The following is an 18140-nucleotide window of genomic DNA, read 5'->3' as shown; positions in this document are numbered from 1 at the left end:
TCTCTCTCTCTCTCTCTCTCTCTCTCTCATTTTCTATTTTTTGATGATGTAATGCACTTATTCTTAATTCCGCTCTGTAATGAAAAAGAATGAAGACCAATTTCCAGATTACCGGGTTAGGCTTTTGAGAAGGTATAACTATTGCTAGACCCCATGTTACAAGTTCAAAGACCACTAGTACACTGAAAAAGTACATGATTTTGAGTATGGGAATGATTAAGATACCAGAGATGTCCATCTCTCATTTCAGTGCATTTCGCTCTGAATTCAGTCACCTTTATTTAATTTCTTGATTCACATTTCCATAAGACAACGTTGACTATGTATGATGGAATTTGTACAAAATGCCCATTTAAAGTGCCTTTATCTTCTACTAAATATTCATATATATTTTGTGTTATTGAAAATAGAAACTCATTTCAAAATTTGGATCTTGGTTTTTAAAGTTGATGTCATAACCTCACAGGCACTAGTCTAGATGCTTTGGTTAGCATTAACTACTTATTTAATTTTCATAAGAACCCTAAATTATAGATACTACAACTTAAGAAGAGAAAACTATGACAAAGAGAGGTTAAGTAAATTGCCCAATATCACACAGCAAAAAAATGAAGGAGACAGAATTTGACCTCCAGTGATGTGGCTATTATTGCCCCAGACACTTAAACATTTATTCAACAAACTTTGAATAGACTTTGGGAAATATATGACAATATCAGACCATGGATATGTTACAGTAGTTTGCATTCTACTCATCAACTGTCTAATAATTGAAATCGATTTATAATTAAACTTCTGTTGTTTCAATCACTAAATTCCCATGGACTGACATTCAAGATTAGCTGATGCCCCAGTCTGAGGAGGCCTTTCAGATGACTTATTTTTCTAGTCCTCAGAATAAACGTTCATTTAAATTTAAAACATGCAACATATCTCCACATATACATTTGTGCATGCTGACACACACACAATGAAACAGACCTTATATCATACCTAGAAGTAAATACCACAAATAGTAGTTCACAGTTAGATATAAATTGTAGTCCATTTCATAGAAAATAGAATCCCTCAAAGTTTAAAGGAATAAAAAAAAAAAAAATCACCTCAATGGGTTTTAAAGCACATTAAGGGTATTTAGTAAAAGTGATAATAGGGGGTAATCAAAGCAAAACAATGCAAACTTTCCAACCAAATTGTCCATAATTGGATAACTTTCTGCTTTCAGATTAAGGTCTGATTTTTTACAACCACCTTTACTGAGTAATTCCTAAACAGACCAACCAAATCAAACAACACAGAAGAATACTGCTGAAAGGCAAATTATTGCATCAACATCAATATAAAAACAACATCAGATATATTAATAACTGACAGGAGTGCTTTAAACACGTGATACAGAACAAGCGATAAATAACCACTTGACTTGAATCAAAGGGAGAGGTGGCTCAAGATCGATTTTCCTCCAGGGAAATTAAAAAATATGACTTATTCAATATTTCGAACATCCAGCATTTTTCATTATAGATGGTTTTACAAACTTAGATCAAAACAGTATAAGTTTGCAGAAATATATTAAATGTTTAGGTGTAATAATCCTTATCTATCAAAAGTCCTTTCAGAAATTGAATAAGTAGTAGAAACTTTTTTTCCATTTTCACATAAAGCTCAAGTCAATTAGTATTTTTCAGTAAACTCTAAACACAAGAAAAATACAAAATAAGACACCTTACAACCAAAACTGCAATTCAACAAGCAATTCAATTTAATCCAAAGCACATCTTCCAAGCATCTATCATGGAAAGCACAGTACTAGGCAAGAGAGAATTCATATAAACATTGCCCTTCGGAGTTATAATTACTGGGAGAGACAGGCATGCAAACATGTACATATAATACGTAAGAAGATGAAATTCATGCACCAGAAGCAAAGGGCCTTGGAAATGAGGAGGAAGGTAAATTCATTCTAACTGGAAAGGAGGGGAAGGCAGGGAAGGGGAAGATGAGGGAAATTTTTTAAAGACTCCTTAGAGGTGTCTGACCTGAGCCTGGTAGAACAAGTAGAATTTTCGAGAGGCATGAAAGAGAAGGGTAAGGGCATTCTGGGCCCCCAAGGTTGGAGACAGCACATGTAAAGGCACAGAGCCAGACAAATGCCAGGAAGGCAGGAGTCAGTACGGAGGAACAGAGGGGAAATTAGGAAGGCCTAGCATTGTTAGCATTATATTACACTATTATTTAAAGAAAAGTTAATATGAAAAGCCAAAAAACGAGAAAACGTATAATTTCCTAAAATAGACTTCCAAAATAAAACAGCATGTGTTAATTTTTTAATGTATTCTATGCAAAAATTAATGTGCACAGCACAAATAATGTCTTGTTTGATGAGGTAAAAAATATTTTCAGCAGCACATTTTGGTAAAGGTGACAGAAACACAAATTATCTTATTAAATAATATTGGCATCTTATAAAAAGAAACCACATAAAAGGTTAATTCTAGCTCCAAATTCATGTGTCACTTCTCACCAAGTTCAAAATTATAAGTGTGTGCAATATATTGTCTCAAATCAATTTCAGGGGCATGTTCCCCTCCTGCGGAATGCATAAGCACTTAAAAAGAACTTGGGATGTGGTTTACTTCCCGCACTTTGGGATGAGAGCCATGGAGGGACATACACCATTAGGCTATTGCTTCTCCACAGTTTTTCAGCTCTTCAAAAGCTTAATATCTCCAAAGCACACCCCATAAATAAGATATCTTCACCATTACCAAAGTGTGGCAAGGGTCAAAAGTGAGACAGTTCATGGCAACTGGAGTTACCAATTGAATCAAATCATATAATGTGGGGCCTCAAGAAGTGCTGATGAAAAATGGGAGCAGACAGCTGTTTTCCCTTCAGATATCGTCTCCACTGCTAGGTGGAAGAGCTCTGACTAATGCAAGTTCCTCTTAAGCTTGTGCCTGGATGTCATCACCACCTGGCACTGACATTCCAATCGGCCAGACTGATCTGTCCTCTTTGGAGCTGTAGAGAATGTCCTGTCCACTGAGGGCAAGAGTCCAGTCAGAATGTGACTTACTGTCCCACTTGTGCTTTTTCTATTATTGTGTTGCTGTTTTTCATGGCCCCTGAAAAGAAACACCACAAAAGTGGGCCTCAACCACAGCCTTGGTCAAGGCCATGGGGATGTCCTGTACAAATAGCATTAACCACACAACCAAATCAAGCCTGCTCCAACATGCTTTCCTGGATCTGTCAGTGATAATGTGCCAGTAGCAGAGATCACTTAGACTGTGAGTCTGCTGAATGGGGACTTACCTTGGCGGATGAAAGTTTGGCTGGTGTCCAGCAAAATATCACAGCCTTCTACGATCATTCTTTCTATGGCAAGGTTCTTCCTTATGTTTTCAGTGTCACTCACTTCATCGTGCATTATCCTGTCAGACATAACACATACAGGATCACAGTAAGACATATTTTCTATTGCCCTTGCAGGTAAGCAAAGAAGAGCTCCACCCGGGAACTTGCATAAATGTAACAGGAGCTATGGGAGAAGCAGCCTGAATGTGCAGGCTTCAACAAGTCATTACCCAAAGCAATGTACTTTATGACTCTGCATGATAAGTTGGCCGGCAATAAATGAGTATCCTGGGAATGATGCTTGTAAATGCAACAGGAGAGCAACATATTTTTTATGAACAGCTACCTTCATTAAAATTAGGATGTCATTTCTTAGAGGCAAAGTAGAGACCCGTATACCATTTATCCTATATAATAAGATAAAGGAACACAGATATAAATAACTGCCAAAAACACTGAAAAGTCACTGATAAATCCAAAACATATATTTTCCAACTTCTTGCCAAATATGAATACAAAAATACAACAAAAAATCATTTTTCTATTACCCTAAAAAAAATGTGAAACTTCTCGAACTTAAACCTCAAGAACTAGTATGAAACGTTCAGGTAAATCTAAGAAGAGATACTGTGTCTTGTTTCTTGCTCTCTAGACAGATTAGGCTTCCATGAAAGACTAAGCTGCACTTTTCAATATCAAGACTTTATTATAAATTTTCCACATACCTGGACAGTTCCTCCAATTTTGATTTAGCAAACTCTAGACTTTTCCTCTCAACATGCTCATGGGGTGTATGAGCCAGGAGTTCATGAAGCGTGATGATGTACCTGGGGATCTAAATGCAAAGGCCAGTGTGAGCAAGAGGTGAGGATGAGAAACACTGGGACATTCTCTACTGTGCCATCATCACCTCCAAGAAGCTCATCTCTACTCTTACAGTTTTGTTTTACAAATACATTTTTAAAGAAATACATTTAAAATAAACTATACTTCAAACTTCACACACACACACACACACACACACACACACACACACACACACAAACTTCATCAAGGACACATAAAAAGGGTAATAAGATATTGTTACAAAGAAACAATTATTTCTTTAGATTTTTAATATAATCATACATTCCTTAATCATAATTTTTGAAAATTGGTTCATAGGGAAACAGATATAGCTATCATCAGGTTATTTGAGTCTATATTTTATATATATTTGCCTTTTTACAATTTTTTAAAAAAATTGAATCCTACTACAATGTTCTCTTTAAGAATTAAAACTTGAGAAAAGATACATTCACTTGATCCTGTTTAACCTCAACTCATCCTTTTAGCAGTAAAAATTATTATTTAATTAGATTACTTACTTGTATTTTTGTTTATTAACAGATTATCAGAAGTCTGTCAAAGGCAGAAACTCTACCAAATCCCATGAAGGTTTTAATAGACCACAGCAGACATTTAACTCAAATTATAGTGTTTCAAAATATTTATTTTTTATTGGCTTAGAAACTAACATTTTTAAGACAGCAGGGGAAGTGGGTTTAATTTTAATAATAACATACATGAACAATAACTACTATAACACTGCCCACTATGGGTCATATCAGGTACTCGAGGTTTGCACATGCATCAATCTTCCAGCAACATAAGGATTATTTCCCGTTTTACAGATAAGGAAACAAACTATGAAGATGTCCAGTAACTTGCCTAAGGTGGCCTCATGGTGAATGGCAGAGCCAGTCATGAGTCCGCCTCTGTGTCTCTTCTATGGAACTGAGGTCTCAGTCAGCACTTGAAAGGACCTCTGAGAATGAAGAAAGTAAAAGCTTCCCAGGGCCCTTTGGGTAGCTTCTTCCATTCTGACCTGAGGCTTTGTCCACAGATCCGCCTTTGCTCCCATGCAGGTGGTGCTCTCCATTGGGTTATTTACTAGTATTTACTGAGTGTTCACATTTATGCACAAGGCACAGAGAGCAGCACCATCAGCGCAGAAATCAATCTGCAGCTCCTGCTCTGGAATCGCTCCAGGAAATGTCATCAAACTGAAGTGTTGGAAGTGCATAAAGATTCCTTAGCCATAGGAGGACAGGGCACAAGAGACTCCTCTCTCTGAAGGACGTGTACAGGATGCTTTCTCCCTCTCTCCCTCCTTTAAGCTTCTCGCTAAAACGGCCTGTAAGGCTGTCCCACTTGGTGAAGGCTCCTGGGATAAGTATGCTTTCAGAAATCCCTTTTGTATAATCTCAAGACTGATAAAAGTTTGCCTCTAAGTTAGTAGTTTTACAAGAAAATTAAGGCAATCAACAGCTAATGTATTCAATTTTTGTAACGAAGAGGGCAGGAGTGGGAGAGCCTGCTACTTATAACACACTGAAAACCCACAAAACTAAGTTTAGTCAATAGCTTCAGGATCCTCCCCCATTAATTAAAGCTATTTTAGAGAGCTCCTTGGCTAAGATAAAAGAGGATAGATTTAAAATTTAGTAACTAGCCCTTTCTACTTTCTAGTGCGGGCACAAACAAGACGGAAACTGCCAAGAAGCAAAGGGTGTTCTGCAGACAAGTGGACAGCTCTTCAAAAGCTCATCTGTATATTCAAGAGCTGATTATAAATCTATTCTCGAAAAAACCCAAGAATCATAGAAAGTACTATCTAGATGAATCGTAATTCTGCTTTCAATTATGGAACAATACTTGTCGCTTTACAGACATTAATTAGCTTGCTCTCCAATTATAGTAAATAGGCGGCTACTTTCTGGAGAACATCTAATAGCGCTGTTCTTGTCAGGAGCATTTTGTGATCGGCTTACCTATCGACTTATGAGCAGCTGAAGCCAACTGAAACAGTACCAGCCAAGCCACTGTCTTTGCTAAATAAAAATTATGCTAATGACTCCATTATTTCCCATAACAAATTTCTTGGCAACACTTGGAGTTAATTGTCTGACAGTTCAGTTGAGGATAAATTTATTGCATCATCCAAATTCTACAATCCCTTCATGTTTCCATAGTTTGAAATAGTTCATTAACAGCAGCAACAGACTTACTGGACAAAGGGCCCAGAACAGGTGGAATATAACACCTTTTTCTTCTACACATACACAAGCAAAAAGCTTCTGATCACCTCACCTTCTCTCTCCACCTGCACACCAACCTCTGCCCCATATCTAGGCTCAAAAAAAAAGTCTGGGCAGAGGCCCCTTGGCAATATGAACTAGGGTCTTCTCTTCCATTGGCACTATGCAAAAAAAAGTGCAGCATTCCAGCCTTTTGCCAAGGTGTCTGGCCTACAACAAGGCAGAAGTGCAAGGACCACTGCTAATTCAGAAGGAAGTGGCTGCATCTGGACCACCGGAGGGAGCAAATGCCTTCATGACTATTTTATTTCATTAGTGAAAGGACCAAAAGGGAACATGGATCCAGTAAGCAAAAAACCTCAGGCTTCTAGAAAGGGCAGTTTGCCCCCAAATGTTTCATATGGTCACTCCAGTGAGAGGGTAGGAGGGAGAGACACCATGTGAACAAGACAGAGGCGAGACATGAAGGAGGATGAGGCTCTTGGGCAGCAAATTCTGATGATTTCCCCTCTTGGTCTATTCAAAAGAGTTATAAGGAAGCAAAATAGTTATAGGTAAGCAAATAAATAAAGAGCAAAATTCGATGCTCTTTCAATTTGCACATTTCTTGCAGTTGGACCAATTCTGGCTAAATTCTTTAAGTTTGAGGCTTTTCCCAGAACAACGGCTCTCATAAGCTGAGTCCTTTGGGTACCCTGATTTGGAAGAAGCCAGAGAATCTCAACAACTGACTGTTCTAAAGCTCAATTCCAGAGTTTGGGGCCACCACAGTCTTGGTGGGGGGCAGGGTAGGCACTAGACTAACGCCAGGCTCCTTGCACCACCACGTAGTTACCCAACACAAACTTTCAGAACCAGCCTAGTCTGCATAGGATCACAGAGTCAGAGAGGTAGTGCTCTAGGAGACAACTAGAACTCAGCTGCCTCAATTTCAAAATTAAGAAAAAGAGATTTAGATTGGTCCAATTATTTTCCCCAATACTATGACTGAAAGGTGAGCAATATATCCAGCTCTCCTCAGGATTCCTAGTCCAATGGTCCTTTTTTGACATTATGGGAATTCCTTGGGGTCAATCAAAACTCCAAGTCTTCGTTATTGGGCTTAAACTCCAGGGGGAGGGAGAGCAGGGTGGTGGGAAAATATCGCAGCATTTTTTAAGAAATTCAAAGGCCTTTCCAAGGCTCTGCACTCACCGTTTTTGGACACATCACCTAAAGTGCAAGTGTACTTCTGCTACTTTAAAACACTGAGAGAGTCACACCAGGGAGCTATAAACGACTCTTGGAATGACATCTGTGGGCTGTCAGAAAGGGAGCTAGGAACCTCTCTGAATGTTTCATGTGTCTTTCACAACTCTACCTTTGTATGTTCACCTGAGCTGGGGCTGCTGAACAGACACAATTTAAGGTATTTTCAACATATCCTAGAGATAACTGCCAAAGATTCAAACAGAATCTCGGAAGAACATTACACTATGTAAAATAGTTTGTTTCACTTTAAATAAAATCTTCAGTTACGATTTTATATAAGGTTACCAAAAAAGAAACCTTGTTTATTATTTTGAAGTTTTCCTTGTAAAATATTTCCTCAGAGAGGCAAAGGGTTCAAATAATTCTGTTCTGATGAAAAAACACAATAACATTATAAAGTTTCACTATACTTAAGTTGTTTCAAATGCATCCTTTTGGTTTATAAAAATCTTCTATGGTGACTTCCAGAATTTCAAGCAGGATTGACAAACTTTAAGACCAACAATTACAAACCAGAGCAACATTTCTTTCTGAGGCTACAAAATGACTGGCCGGGGTCAGAGATGGCTGTCCGGGGCGACAAAGCTCTCCACAGAAACCTTAACACACATTAGCAGAATTGGTTTACCACATGACAATCTGCAGGGCCGGCCAGAAGCCCCACAAATTCCACAGTGGGAACACTTGATGCTTTTCCAAAAGAACAGAATCAACACTTTTCAAAAGAACAAGCAATTCAATTTATATTTTGGCCTTTGCACTTCTCACTCGAGAACTCTTAATGGTAAAGCCCAGGATACAGGAAAGAACACAAGTGTACTTGGTCCTTTGGGTTGCTCTACTCCCAAGAAGTGAATGTCAAAACAAGCCCCAGCCTCCCTGCAGCATCCCGACGGGGGCCAAGAGTCTCCAGGTCCAGCCAGTGCCTCTGACTTTTAAGTCTCCATGGCCTCTGTGGCTAGGTCCTCCTTTTACTCTCCAGAGCTCCAGCCAAAGGAGACTCAACATCAATCACAACAGGGTGGGGAGGATGGGCGGGAAAACAAAGGCTTTCTTAGCAGTCCACTCTACTCTTCGGGAGCCTTTTATGCAACTAGCATACACTGGAACATTTGCACAGCATCCTATTTCTGTAAACCTAGTAATATTTTTAAACATGCTGGAGGAGGAGACTTCATGGAAGAGGTCTGTGTGGAATTTTTCTGTAACAGGAAAATTGTGCTGCTTTTCAAAAAAATCATTCTTGATTTAATTGTCTCAAAAATGCCCGGTTGTCTCACATATACTAGACAGAGACAGAATGTGTGGTATAAATTTGTTTATCTCAGGGTCAAGTCAAGATGATAGATGATGCATATGTACCATAATTCCTCACAAGGTGTCCTTGCACATCTTGCTCTGGTCACACTAGATATCAGAAACATCAAGCTGGAACCAGTGACTTAGAAAATGCATCCCAGATGACTTACCTGAAACATCGGATAGGTCAAGAATGTTTCCAGCATTCTCCCCTCACAGGCAGGGTTGGCTTCATACTGCTTTAAGAGTTTGTCAAAATCTCTGTTTTGCTTACAATTGGCAAGCACTTGGAGGCTGTACTGGTGATTACGCACAAATTCTTGATAAATGTTCAGCATGGGGAGCAAAATATCAAACAGATCAGCTGGAAAGAAGAAGTAAACATGGCAGTTTCTTTTGGTGCTCAGTAAATTATCTAAGGTACAGGGGTGATCACTCAATGGGAATGGCAGAGAGTGGATCCCAGCACCAGATGTCATGCATGCATGGGACCCCAGTCCAGATGCCTGAATGAGTGATCTGACAGAATGCTCCCGGGAGCAGAGCCTGACTCTGGTCCAGATGACTATGATAGGCCAGGGGAAAGGCAACCACTATGGCAGGGCCAAAGGCCAATGAGACAGACTCCCCATAGTTAAAGAAGCTAACAGATCAACAGGAAAACTCAACAGCTTTAGCTGAATAATGTCGAAGTTATTTTATTCTAACTGTAGCCATATTAAGAGAAAATCTTATATCGCTAAAGCATGCACTTACCTAAAATTAAAGTAGGCCAGTTTGCTATCCTTGCCTTCAGTCCTTGATGAAATATTTCATGAAGAAACATGATTGTTTCACTATAAAAAATTCAAAAATTATATAATTCAGTCCTGAGTGGAGCCATTGCCACCCAACGTGGGGAAGGAAATCTCCCTCCTTCCTCACAACAGAAAAAACTAGATATAATTTCATGTTATAGACTTCCACTCGTTACCTCCCTTTTTGCAATCATCTACAGACCCCCAGCCACTCTTCTAACACCTTGAGCTCTCAGCTCCCAGCTCACTGTCTGTCTTTTTTCCAATACTACCATCATAATTCTTGGTGACTCCAATATTCACACAAACAACATTCTAATATCCTGGCCTGTAAGGCTCCTAAACTTCTCTCTCCCAAGGATCTTAACCCATCTTAACACACACACACACACACACACACACACACACACACACACATTTTTACACTTTTTAAAAAAATTTACTTCCAGGTACCATCCTGTTTCTCTGCTCCTTTTTATAGCAACCCTTCTCTGAAAGAGTTTTCTATACTCATTCTCTCCAATTCCAATTCCTTCATCCTCTCCTTAGTTTCCTCTAATCTGGCTTTGACCCCTCATTAAAATTACCAATAAGCTCCAAGTTGTTAAACCCACAGCCATTTCTCAGTTATCATTCTATTTGACTTTTTTGACAGTTCTTTATTCCCTCTCTACCATGGTCTCTAGGACCACCCATTCTTCTAGTTTTCATCCTGCAACTTTAATTGATCCTCTTTACTATCATATTATATCTCCTCTTCATCTTCCTAATCTCTTAGTGTTGGAAGAGGAACAGGGCTCAGTCCTTGTTCCTCTTCTCTCATTCATCTGTACACACTCTCTGAAATCTCATTCAGATGAAGAACTTTAAGTAGTATCCAAATGCTACTGGACTCCCACATTTATATCTCCAACCCAGACCCCTACCTTGACCTACAGACTGATATCCAATTCCCGATCACTTGATTTCTCAATTTGGATGGCTAATAGAGTCTTGACAGGTCTCTTTGGATGGCTCATGCTCGAAAGGCCTAAGATAAAAACTCACATCTTTTCCTTAAAATCTGTTTGTGCCTCAATCTTCCTCCATTTAGTAAAAAGCAACTCCCTACTTCTAGTTGTTCAGGCCAAAAATCTTGGACTCTTACCTGCTTTTTGTTTTCTCTCAAAATCCACATCAAACTCACCCACAAATCTTACTGGCTCTATGTTAAAAATATACCCAGAATCCAACCACTTATTATTTTCTCCATTACAATCATCTCTTGGTTGGATTATTATAAAAACCACCTAACAAGCCTCCCTGCTATAATCATCTTTCACCTGGCTTATTGAAATAGCCACCAAACTGATTTCCCTAATGTCTATTCTCAACAGAGAAGCCAGAGTGAGCCTTTCCAAACATAAGTCACGTCTTCTCTGCTCAAAACCCCAGCAATGTCTCCCCATCTCACTTAGAGTAAAAGCAAATGTGTTTACAATGTCTTACTGTTAATGCTCTGACTTCTCCCCTTCATCCACAATGACCTTGGCAGTTTCTCAAACAAGCAAGCTAGGCCTGCTCCAGCCTTGGGCCCTTTGCACGGGCAGTCTCCTCTGATTCTATCACTTTTCCCCAGATAGCCACATGGCTTACTTCCTCACCAGCTCAAGTCTTTGTTCACATGTTAACTTATCTTTGAGGCCTTTCTGAAGACTAGTTATATTAAAAACAAACAAACAAACAAAAACTATGGCATATTCACATAATATAATATCGTGTAGTAATTTAAAAAATTAGAATCTTCTTTAGCTATCAATATGGAAAGATGTCCTGGATATATTGTTAAGTGAAAAAGGTAAGTGTATATTAAAGTATATCGCTTTTGTGTAAGAAGGGGAAAAATAAGACTCAAAATCCATATTTGATTGGATCTACATCAAGAAACACTGGGAGAATATATAAGAAACTAATTTAAATGGTTACATATAGAAAGTGCAGTGAGCAGAGACAGGCTAAGAGTGAGATTTCTAACTGTTGTTTGAGGTTTCAATGTTTTGACCTTTGAGTATGTAAATGTATCATCTACTCAAAAACAAATAACTAAAATTTTAAGTAAAACCCCCAAGCACTCTTTTTCTCCCCTTATCTCCTTCACTTACTTATTTTTCCACAACAGTCATCACCACATAATATACTATATATTTCACTTATTCACTATTAATTGTCTGTATTCTCAAGTCAAAATTTAAGTTCCATGAGGCAGGGATTTTTTTTTTTTTTTTTGCTTCGTTCACTAATAAATCCTCAGCAGTAAGGACACTATAAATATTGAGTGAATAAATTTACTAGAGAGTCTTGGGCCCTCTGTTACTTTTTGTTCTTCCCAAAGTACTTTTGTATAAATTACATGTAAAGACCCATTAATCACTCCATTTCCCTCAAATGAAGATAGTTTCCCCAGTACACACACATACCCCCCCACACACAATGCCAAGAGAAAATATGTCAAATAGAGAAGAAAAACTGAAAACTAGATGCCAAGATTCAAGGTAAAAATATGCTAATTTGGACTAATAATGAAACACAAATGATAGCTTTCTTATTTTCAATATTATGAACTCATAAAAGCGTATTTATGATATCTATTCTTTTAAGAGTAGAGTAAAATTCCTTTTAACAAAAACAAATGGGTTTTTCACATGACTCTTCAATTTCTGCCAACACAAACCTGTTGAGAAAAATACTGCTGACGTCATCGTGGCTGATGGGGGGCTTCTTGGAGCTGGCAGCCATTCGCAGGGGCCGGAGGAAGCCATTGACCAGGATGTAGAGCTGGTGAACATACTCCGACTCGGCCTCAACCATGGTGAACACAATCTGATTTCTCTTCCTCATACTTTCAGCATGAGGAGAACAAATATAATCCTGCACAATGGTCTTCCATTTCCTTCTACACAACCACCCTCTCATGAAGCTCTGAACCTACAGGGAAAAAAAAAACAAAACAAAAAACAAAAAACAAAAACAAAAAAAAAACAAGAAAAAAGAAAAGAAAAAATAAATAAAAAGAACCTCAAGGAGCTGTGAGACTGGCTTTCTGAAAAGTCTGTCAGTAAGGGTGTCTGTCCATCCTATGCCATATAAAACACTGCTCCTTCATTGGTGCACTAATAGTCCGACTATGAATACATAACGTCAGGCTTTCTGCAGAAAGCAGAAAAAAATATGATTTAAAAAATATTTTTTATCAGGTCCATGAGTTTCTTTCATAAGCTTATGGTGTTTAGATGTACCTATATGGACACCAGAATATAATAATATTACATATTTAGTCATTAACATTTAAGAAGGTTTATTCTTTAACAATAAAAAATCAGATTTTAAAAAAATTTTGATTGTTATAAAAAACATAAAATTTAATATACATGTTAAGTATACAGTTCAGTAGTGTTATGTATGTTCACATTGTTGTATAACAGATCTCAAGAACTTTTACATCTTGCAAAACTGAAACCATATACCTATTACACAACAATTCTCCATTTTCCCCTTCTCTCAGGCCCTGATAACCACCATTCTACTTTCTGTTTCTGTGAATTTGACTACTTTAAATTCTTCATATAAATAGAATCACACAGTGTCTGTCTTTTTGTGTCCAGCTTATTTTACTTAGTATAATATCCTCAAAGTTCTTCCATGTTGTAACATGTGCCAGGATTTCTTTCCTTTTTAAGGCTGAATAATATTCCATTGTACATATGTACTACATTTTTTATCCATTCATCTTTCAGTGGACATTTGGATTGCTTCCATCTCTTGCCTACTGTGAATAATGGCACAATAAATATGGGAGTGCAAATATCTCTTCAAGATCCTGCTTTCACTTCTTTTGGATATATACCCAGAAGTGAGATTGCTGGATCACATGGTAGTTTTATTTTTGATTTTTTGAGGAACCACAAAAAATTGAGCAGCAGTTGAATCATTTTGCAGCCTTAGCAACAGTGCACAAGAGTTCCAATTTCTCCACATCTTCATTAATATGTATTAATTTTTTCTTTTTTGAGAACAGCCATCCTAATGGGCATGGGGTGATATCACATTGAGGTTTTAACTTGTATTTCTGATGCTTAGTGATGTTGAGCATCTTTTCATGTGTATATGAGATCTCCAAAGAGGATCTACAAATGGTCAATTGTATATCAGCTTTGAAGAAATGTCTATTCAACTCCTTTGTCCATTTTTAAATCAAGTCATTCAACTTTTGTTATTGTTCACTGTTGTTTTATTTTGTTTTTAAGTTTAAAAAATAAGTGTTAGAGATTAGTTCATCTGACTTCTTCCTTTTATATGTGAGTAAACTAAATTTCATGATAAATCACACAGAAAAGAAAGCTACAGCCAGACTTGGTGCTCTTTTACCTGCCCTTTGTTAACTGTAAAGACTCTCTTTCACAGCCACATGGGCAAAACACACATTAATGATTTGCAATGGTGATTATTTTGTAAAAAGAAACATGAAATATAAAAATCAATTTTGTTGAAAATATGATAGCCTGTAAATTGATCTGAATTCCCTAGGTATGGTTTGAAAAATAATAGGCAAACCTGAAAAAGTGCACTGGCCTGTGCGTTTTAGCCAACAAACATCTACTGACCGTTGTTTCAGGGCCCAGGTAAATGCTTGCTGCTAAGCAGACAGGTATATGTCATAATACTTAAGCCAAAGGCTCTGCCATTAATCTGGTGGGCAACCTCAAACTCTGGTTCTCCATTTCCTTATCTTTAAAATAATCGACCAAAAAAATCTGAAGTCCTCTCTAAATATAAAAAGGTTATTTGATAATTAGGATTTGTTATATGTAAGTGGCATGTTCAGCAACAAAGCAGATTGCAAATTCATAAATAATTAAAAACATTAAGTCACTACCCAATCTTCTTTAGTATCACAGTTATCTATTCAACACATTCTTACACTTTTTTTTCATACTATTTCACCCACACAGTCTAAATTATCATGTATTTAAACAACTACTCTTCATTTGCAATGTTTAAAATTCTCTCATTTACCTACCAATATTGTCAGCATACTGTCAATTTTCATACAGGCATTCTTACAGTTGATGTACGCCCCAAAATAAAAATTAACCATATTTTAATAGAATTATGTGGGGAGAATTATATGTATATTATTTGGAAAAATCTAATGGGAAAATTCTGTGAATTTTAACCAATTTTAATTTTTAATCTCTTGAAGTTAAAATGTTATGTTGATATTTGCCAAGATCAGAATAGAAAAACTAATTCATCTGTAAGCACCCCTTTCCACACACACACATTAGTTTGATTTTGGAGAGAAAGAAAAAGAATTAATTTTAAAGCCTATTTAATGAGTTTTAAAATAGTTTTTTTAATTACTTCTATTAATAGGAAGATAGAAAATGTAAAAAGTACTTATCATCATTCTTCTATTTAACAGAAATATTTTCAAAGTTCAACTTAATTGAATTTTGTGTTAAACACAACCTTTCCATTTACTTGGACAGGTGTTGCCTGCTGAGCAAAAGCTAAAGCTGGTTCACTCACTTCCTAACAGACCAGTTTCTACATCTGGACTGAGAATTGTATTTTACTGATATCTTTAATAGTATGCAACTGCACATTATTAAAAAAAGGCAACGGTATTAATCCTGTAACACAATAACATAAACCAAATTCAATTTAAAACATTTTAAGTTCTAAGAAAGCAATTATTTTTTTTTTTTGCTTTTTCATTTTTTAAAAACTGAAAACATTGCAACATTTCAAATTCTGAGCAATAGTAAAATTTTGTTACAATCGAAGGGGAATAATTATTTAGCATAGAAAAACAGGATTAAGAAAGAGTTAAGAACAATTAACAATAATTGTGCTTCGGATAAACCTCACTGGCTACAATACTGCCACTGAGCAAAGCTAAAAGTTAAGAACAAATAAAGATTCAAAAATGTGTGTCCAAGAAAAGGTCATTAATGGTGAGGTTTTTCACATAACGTTAACAAAGCCGAGTAAGTGCTTTACACAGAACGATTAAGATTATGAAACTCAAAACCTGGACGACATAAAGCAAACGCAGCAAACTAGACTGGGTGCCAGTGTCTGGTTAATTGCAAAAGTTGTACAGTTATAAATAACAGTAAGATACAAAGATCCGCTGATTATGTGGTTGTTAAACAAGAAAGAAATGATAATAAACTAGAAATCTGAGCAGATGTAGTGATTTACTCAATCTTCTCATATGTTCGAAAAAATTTTTCTAAATAAGCACTAAAGACTATGGCTAAAAGAAATGTTTTTGAAATGTAATTTAAAAAAATACTCCCCCAATATATGAAAACAGCACAAAATCAGGAGGTTAAACAGCACTTAATTAACCCAACTGAAGAACACTGATACCTTGATGTCTGGTTTGGGCATCCTTCCCAGTGAGTCTAAAAGGGGATTCCCAGCACTGGAAAGAAATCTCTGAAACTTTTCCAGAGAAGTAGCCATGTCTGGATCACTCTGAAGGGCAAGTCTAGGAGCCATTAGAACAGAAACACCAAGGTTGTTCTCAGCTCGGAGACCGGGTGGCAGACATTGTTACAGAACAGAAAACTGCTCACGGTGCTCCTCCAAAGCCAGAAATCCACAATGTCCTACCTTTTTAATCTTCTTGATGTCTGGATCCTCATCTTCTTGATTGCTTTGGTAAGGCCTCATTCGTTCCTTGGTTTTATTAAGAGCGATAATCTATAACACAGAATAGGTCTATTTCATAATTTGGAAAATACTGAATTATAGCCATAACCCACAGGAAGTTATGCCTACAAGGTCAATTATGAGATCCTTAAAAAACATTCACGTTTTAGACACTTTCTCTGCCTTTACTGCCCATGAACTTCACTCCCAGCCTGTTTTGTTTAGTTTTATTCAACTAGCAAAAGTGCTTACGAGAAGTGACTGGGGAAAGCGTGAACTGGGATCTGGTTTGGAAGAAATGTTAGCCCAAAGTTGGCCTGGATTGTGAGCGATGACCAGGCCAAGGCCTTCTCAGGAGCTCAGTGACATGTCAGCCATCTGAAGGCAGCTGCCTATACTGACTGCCCTCTGGTTTCCAAATGCAGTGACACTCAGATCACAGCTCTTGATTCCCCTATGGGAATAATCAGCCTGTGGCCTTTCGAGCACACACAGTATGGTAGACTCACAGATCAACTTGGGAAACAGTAACTGCAAAGGGAACTTCAGAGCCCTGTGCTGGTCCCAAACAGCTAAGAAAAGGAAAAACAGCTAAAAAGAATTGAAATAACCTGAGATCTCTGAGATCTCTTTATATCTCCAGTGCAGATCTGTGACCTGTGAAGAGCAACTCAAGACCAGATGGCCTCTCAACTCCACTTAGTAATAAAGTTCTGTATACTACCACTCAGTTGCAGACTCTTAACAACCATAAGAACCTATACAGATTTACTAACAAGCAAACACAAAGTTAAGAGATTGTAACTGCCCCCTCTGACCTGTCTTTACATTTTATCTCCAATACCAAATACACATCTCTGCCATCTTCTGGAAGGGACGTGGGAAAATAAAAGGAGGAAATAAATTATGGCTCCTGTCAAATGACCATACAAGACATACCTGCTACTGACAGTTTTTAGCTGCCATCTATATTTAGACTAAAAAGAACATAGTGAAGACAGATAAGCACACACAAATAAATACTGGGGAGTATCACTTGGTGTTGAGTTTCTCTTACGGAGTAAATACCAACCTCTTTCACTTAGCAGACAAGCATCTGCTCTAGCTAACTGTGGCACAGAAAGAACACAATAATTTTGTTTTAAATTATAGTGCCTGATATAGTCTTTCAAAATGCAGGTTTGTTAAGTTTTCTCTTGTTGTTTTCACTATATCAGATTTCAGAGTTGAATCAGGAAGTTGACAACACTAATGATATGGTGAACATGGTCTGCAACTTATCACCACCAGAGAAGCAACCAGATCCCAGATAGAACCAGCTTCTCTACCCTTGCTCTGTCCAGTGGAGGTCATGTACACAGGCAGGGGGAGTGAAAACTCCTCACAGGATTCAGTGTATGTCTTAGTGGAAGCTATGGGGAAATGAAGGAAAAAATGCCGAATGTCGGGAAAGTGACAAGAAAGTTGCCAAGGCTGAGAAGCCTGAATTGTTTCTGCCAATAAGAATACAATTAGTAGTTTCATTTGTCCTGTTATTCTCTTTGAATCTAAGAGGATACTAATGCCATTGCTGGTTAGAAAAAGGGGAAAAACTGTTTTCTACATTCCTCTTCAATTCTTCAGTTATTGATCACTTCCCATGAGGAATAAC

General features: G+C 37.5%; 1 protein-coding gene across 1 annotated transcript in view; it reads right to left on the bottom strand.

Moving 5' to 3' along the window:
* The window catches only part of RASGRF2 (Ras protein specific guanine nucleotide releasing factor 2), a 206815-nt gene that overhangs the window by 111309 nt on the left and 77366 nt on the right, over positions 1-18140 (bottom strand). The window contains exons 4-9 of the mRNA XM_011377581.1: positions 16451-16540; positions 12498-12751; positions 9747-9826; positions 9161-9354; positions 4086-4195; positions 3319-3437 (exon numbers count right to left, since the gene is read on the bottom strand). Coding sequence (XP_011375883.1) covers positions 3319-3437; positions 4086-4195; positions 9161-9354; positions 9747-9826; positions 12498-12751; positions 16451-16540 — 847 coding nt within the window. The remainder of the gene's footprint in view (positions 1-3318; positions 3438-4085; positions 4196-9160; positions 9355-9746; positions 9827-12497; positions 12752-16450; positions 16541-18140) is intronic.

The sequence above is a fragment of the Pteropus vampyrus genome, unplaced genomic scaffold (genome assembly GCF_000151845.1).
Source record: "Pteropus vampyrus isolate Shadow unplaced genomic scaffold, Pvam_2.0 Scaffold11, whole genome shotgun sequence".
In the NCBI taxonomy this organism is placed as follows: domain Eukaryota; kingdom Metazoa; phylum Chordata; class Mammalia; order Chiroptera; family Pteropodidae; genus Pteropus; species Pteropus vampyrus.
Note: the sequence above shows the minus strand (reverse complement) of the source record. Positions and strands in the feature narration are given on the sequence as shown.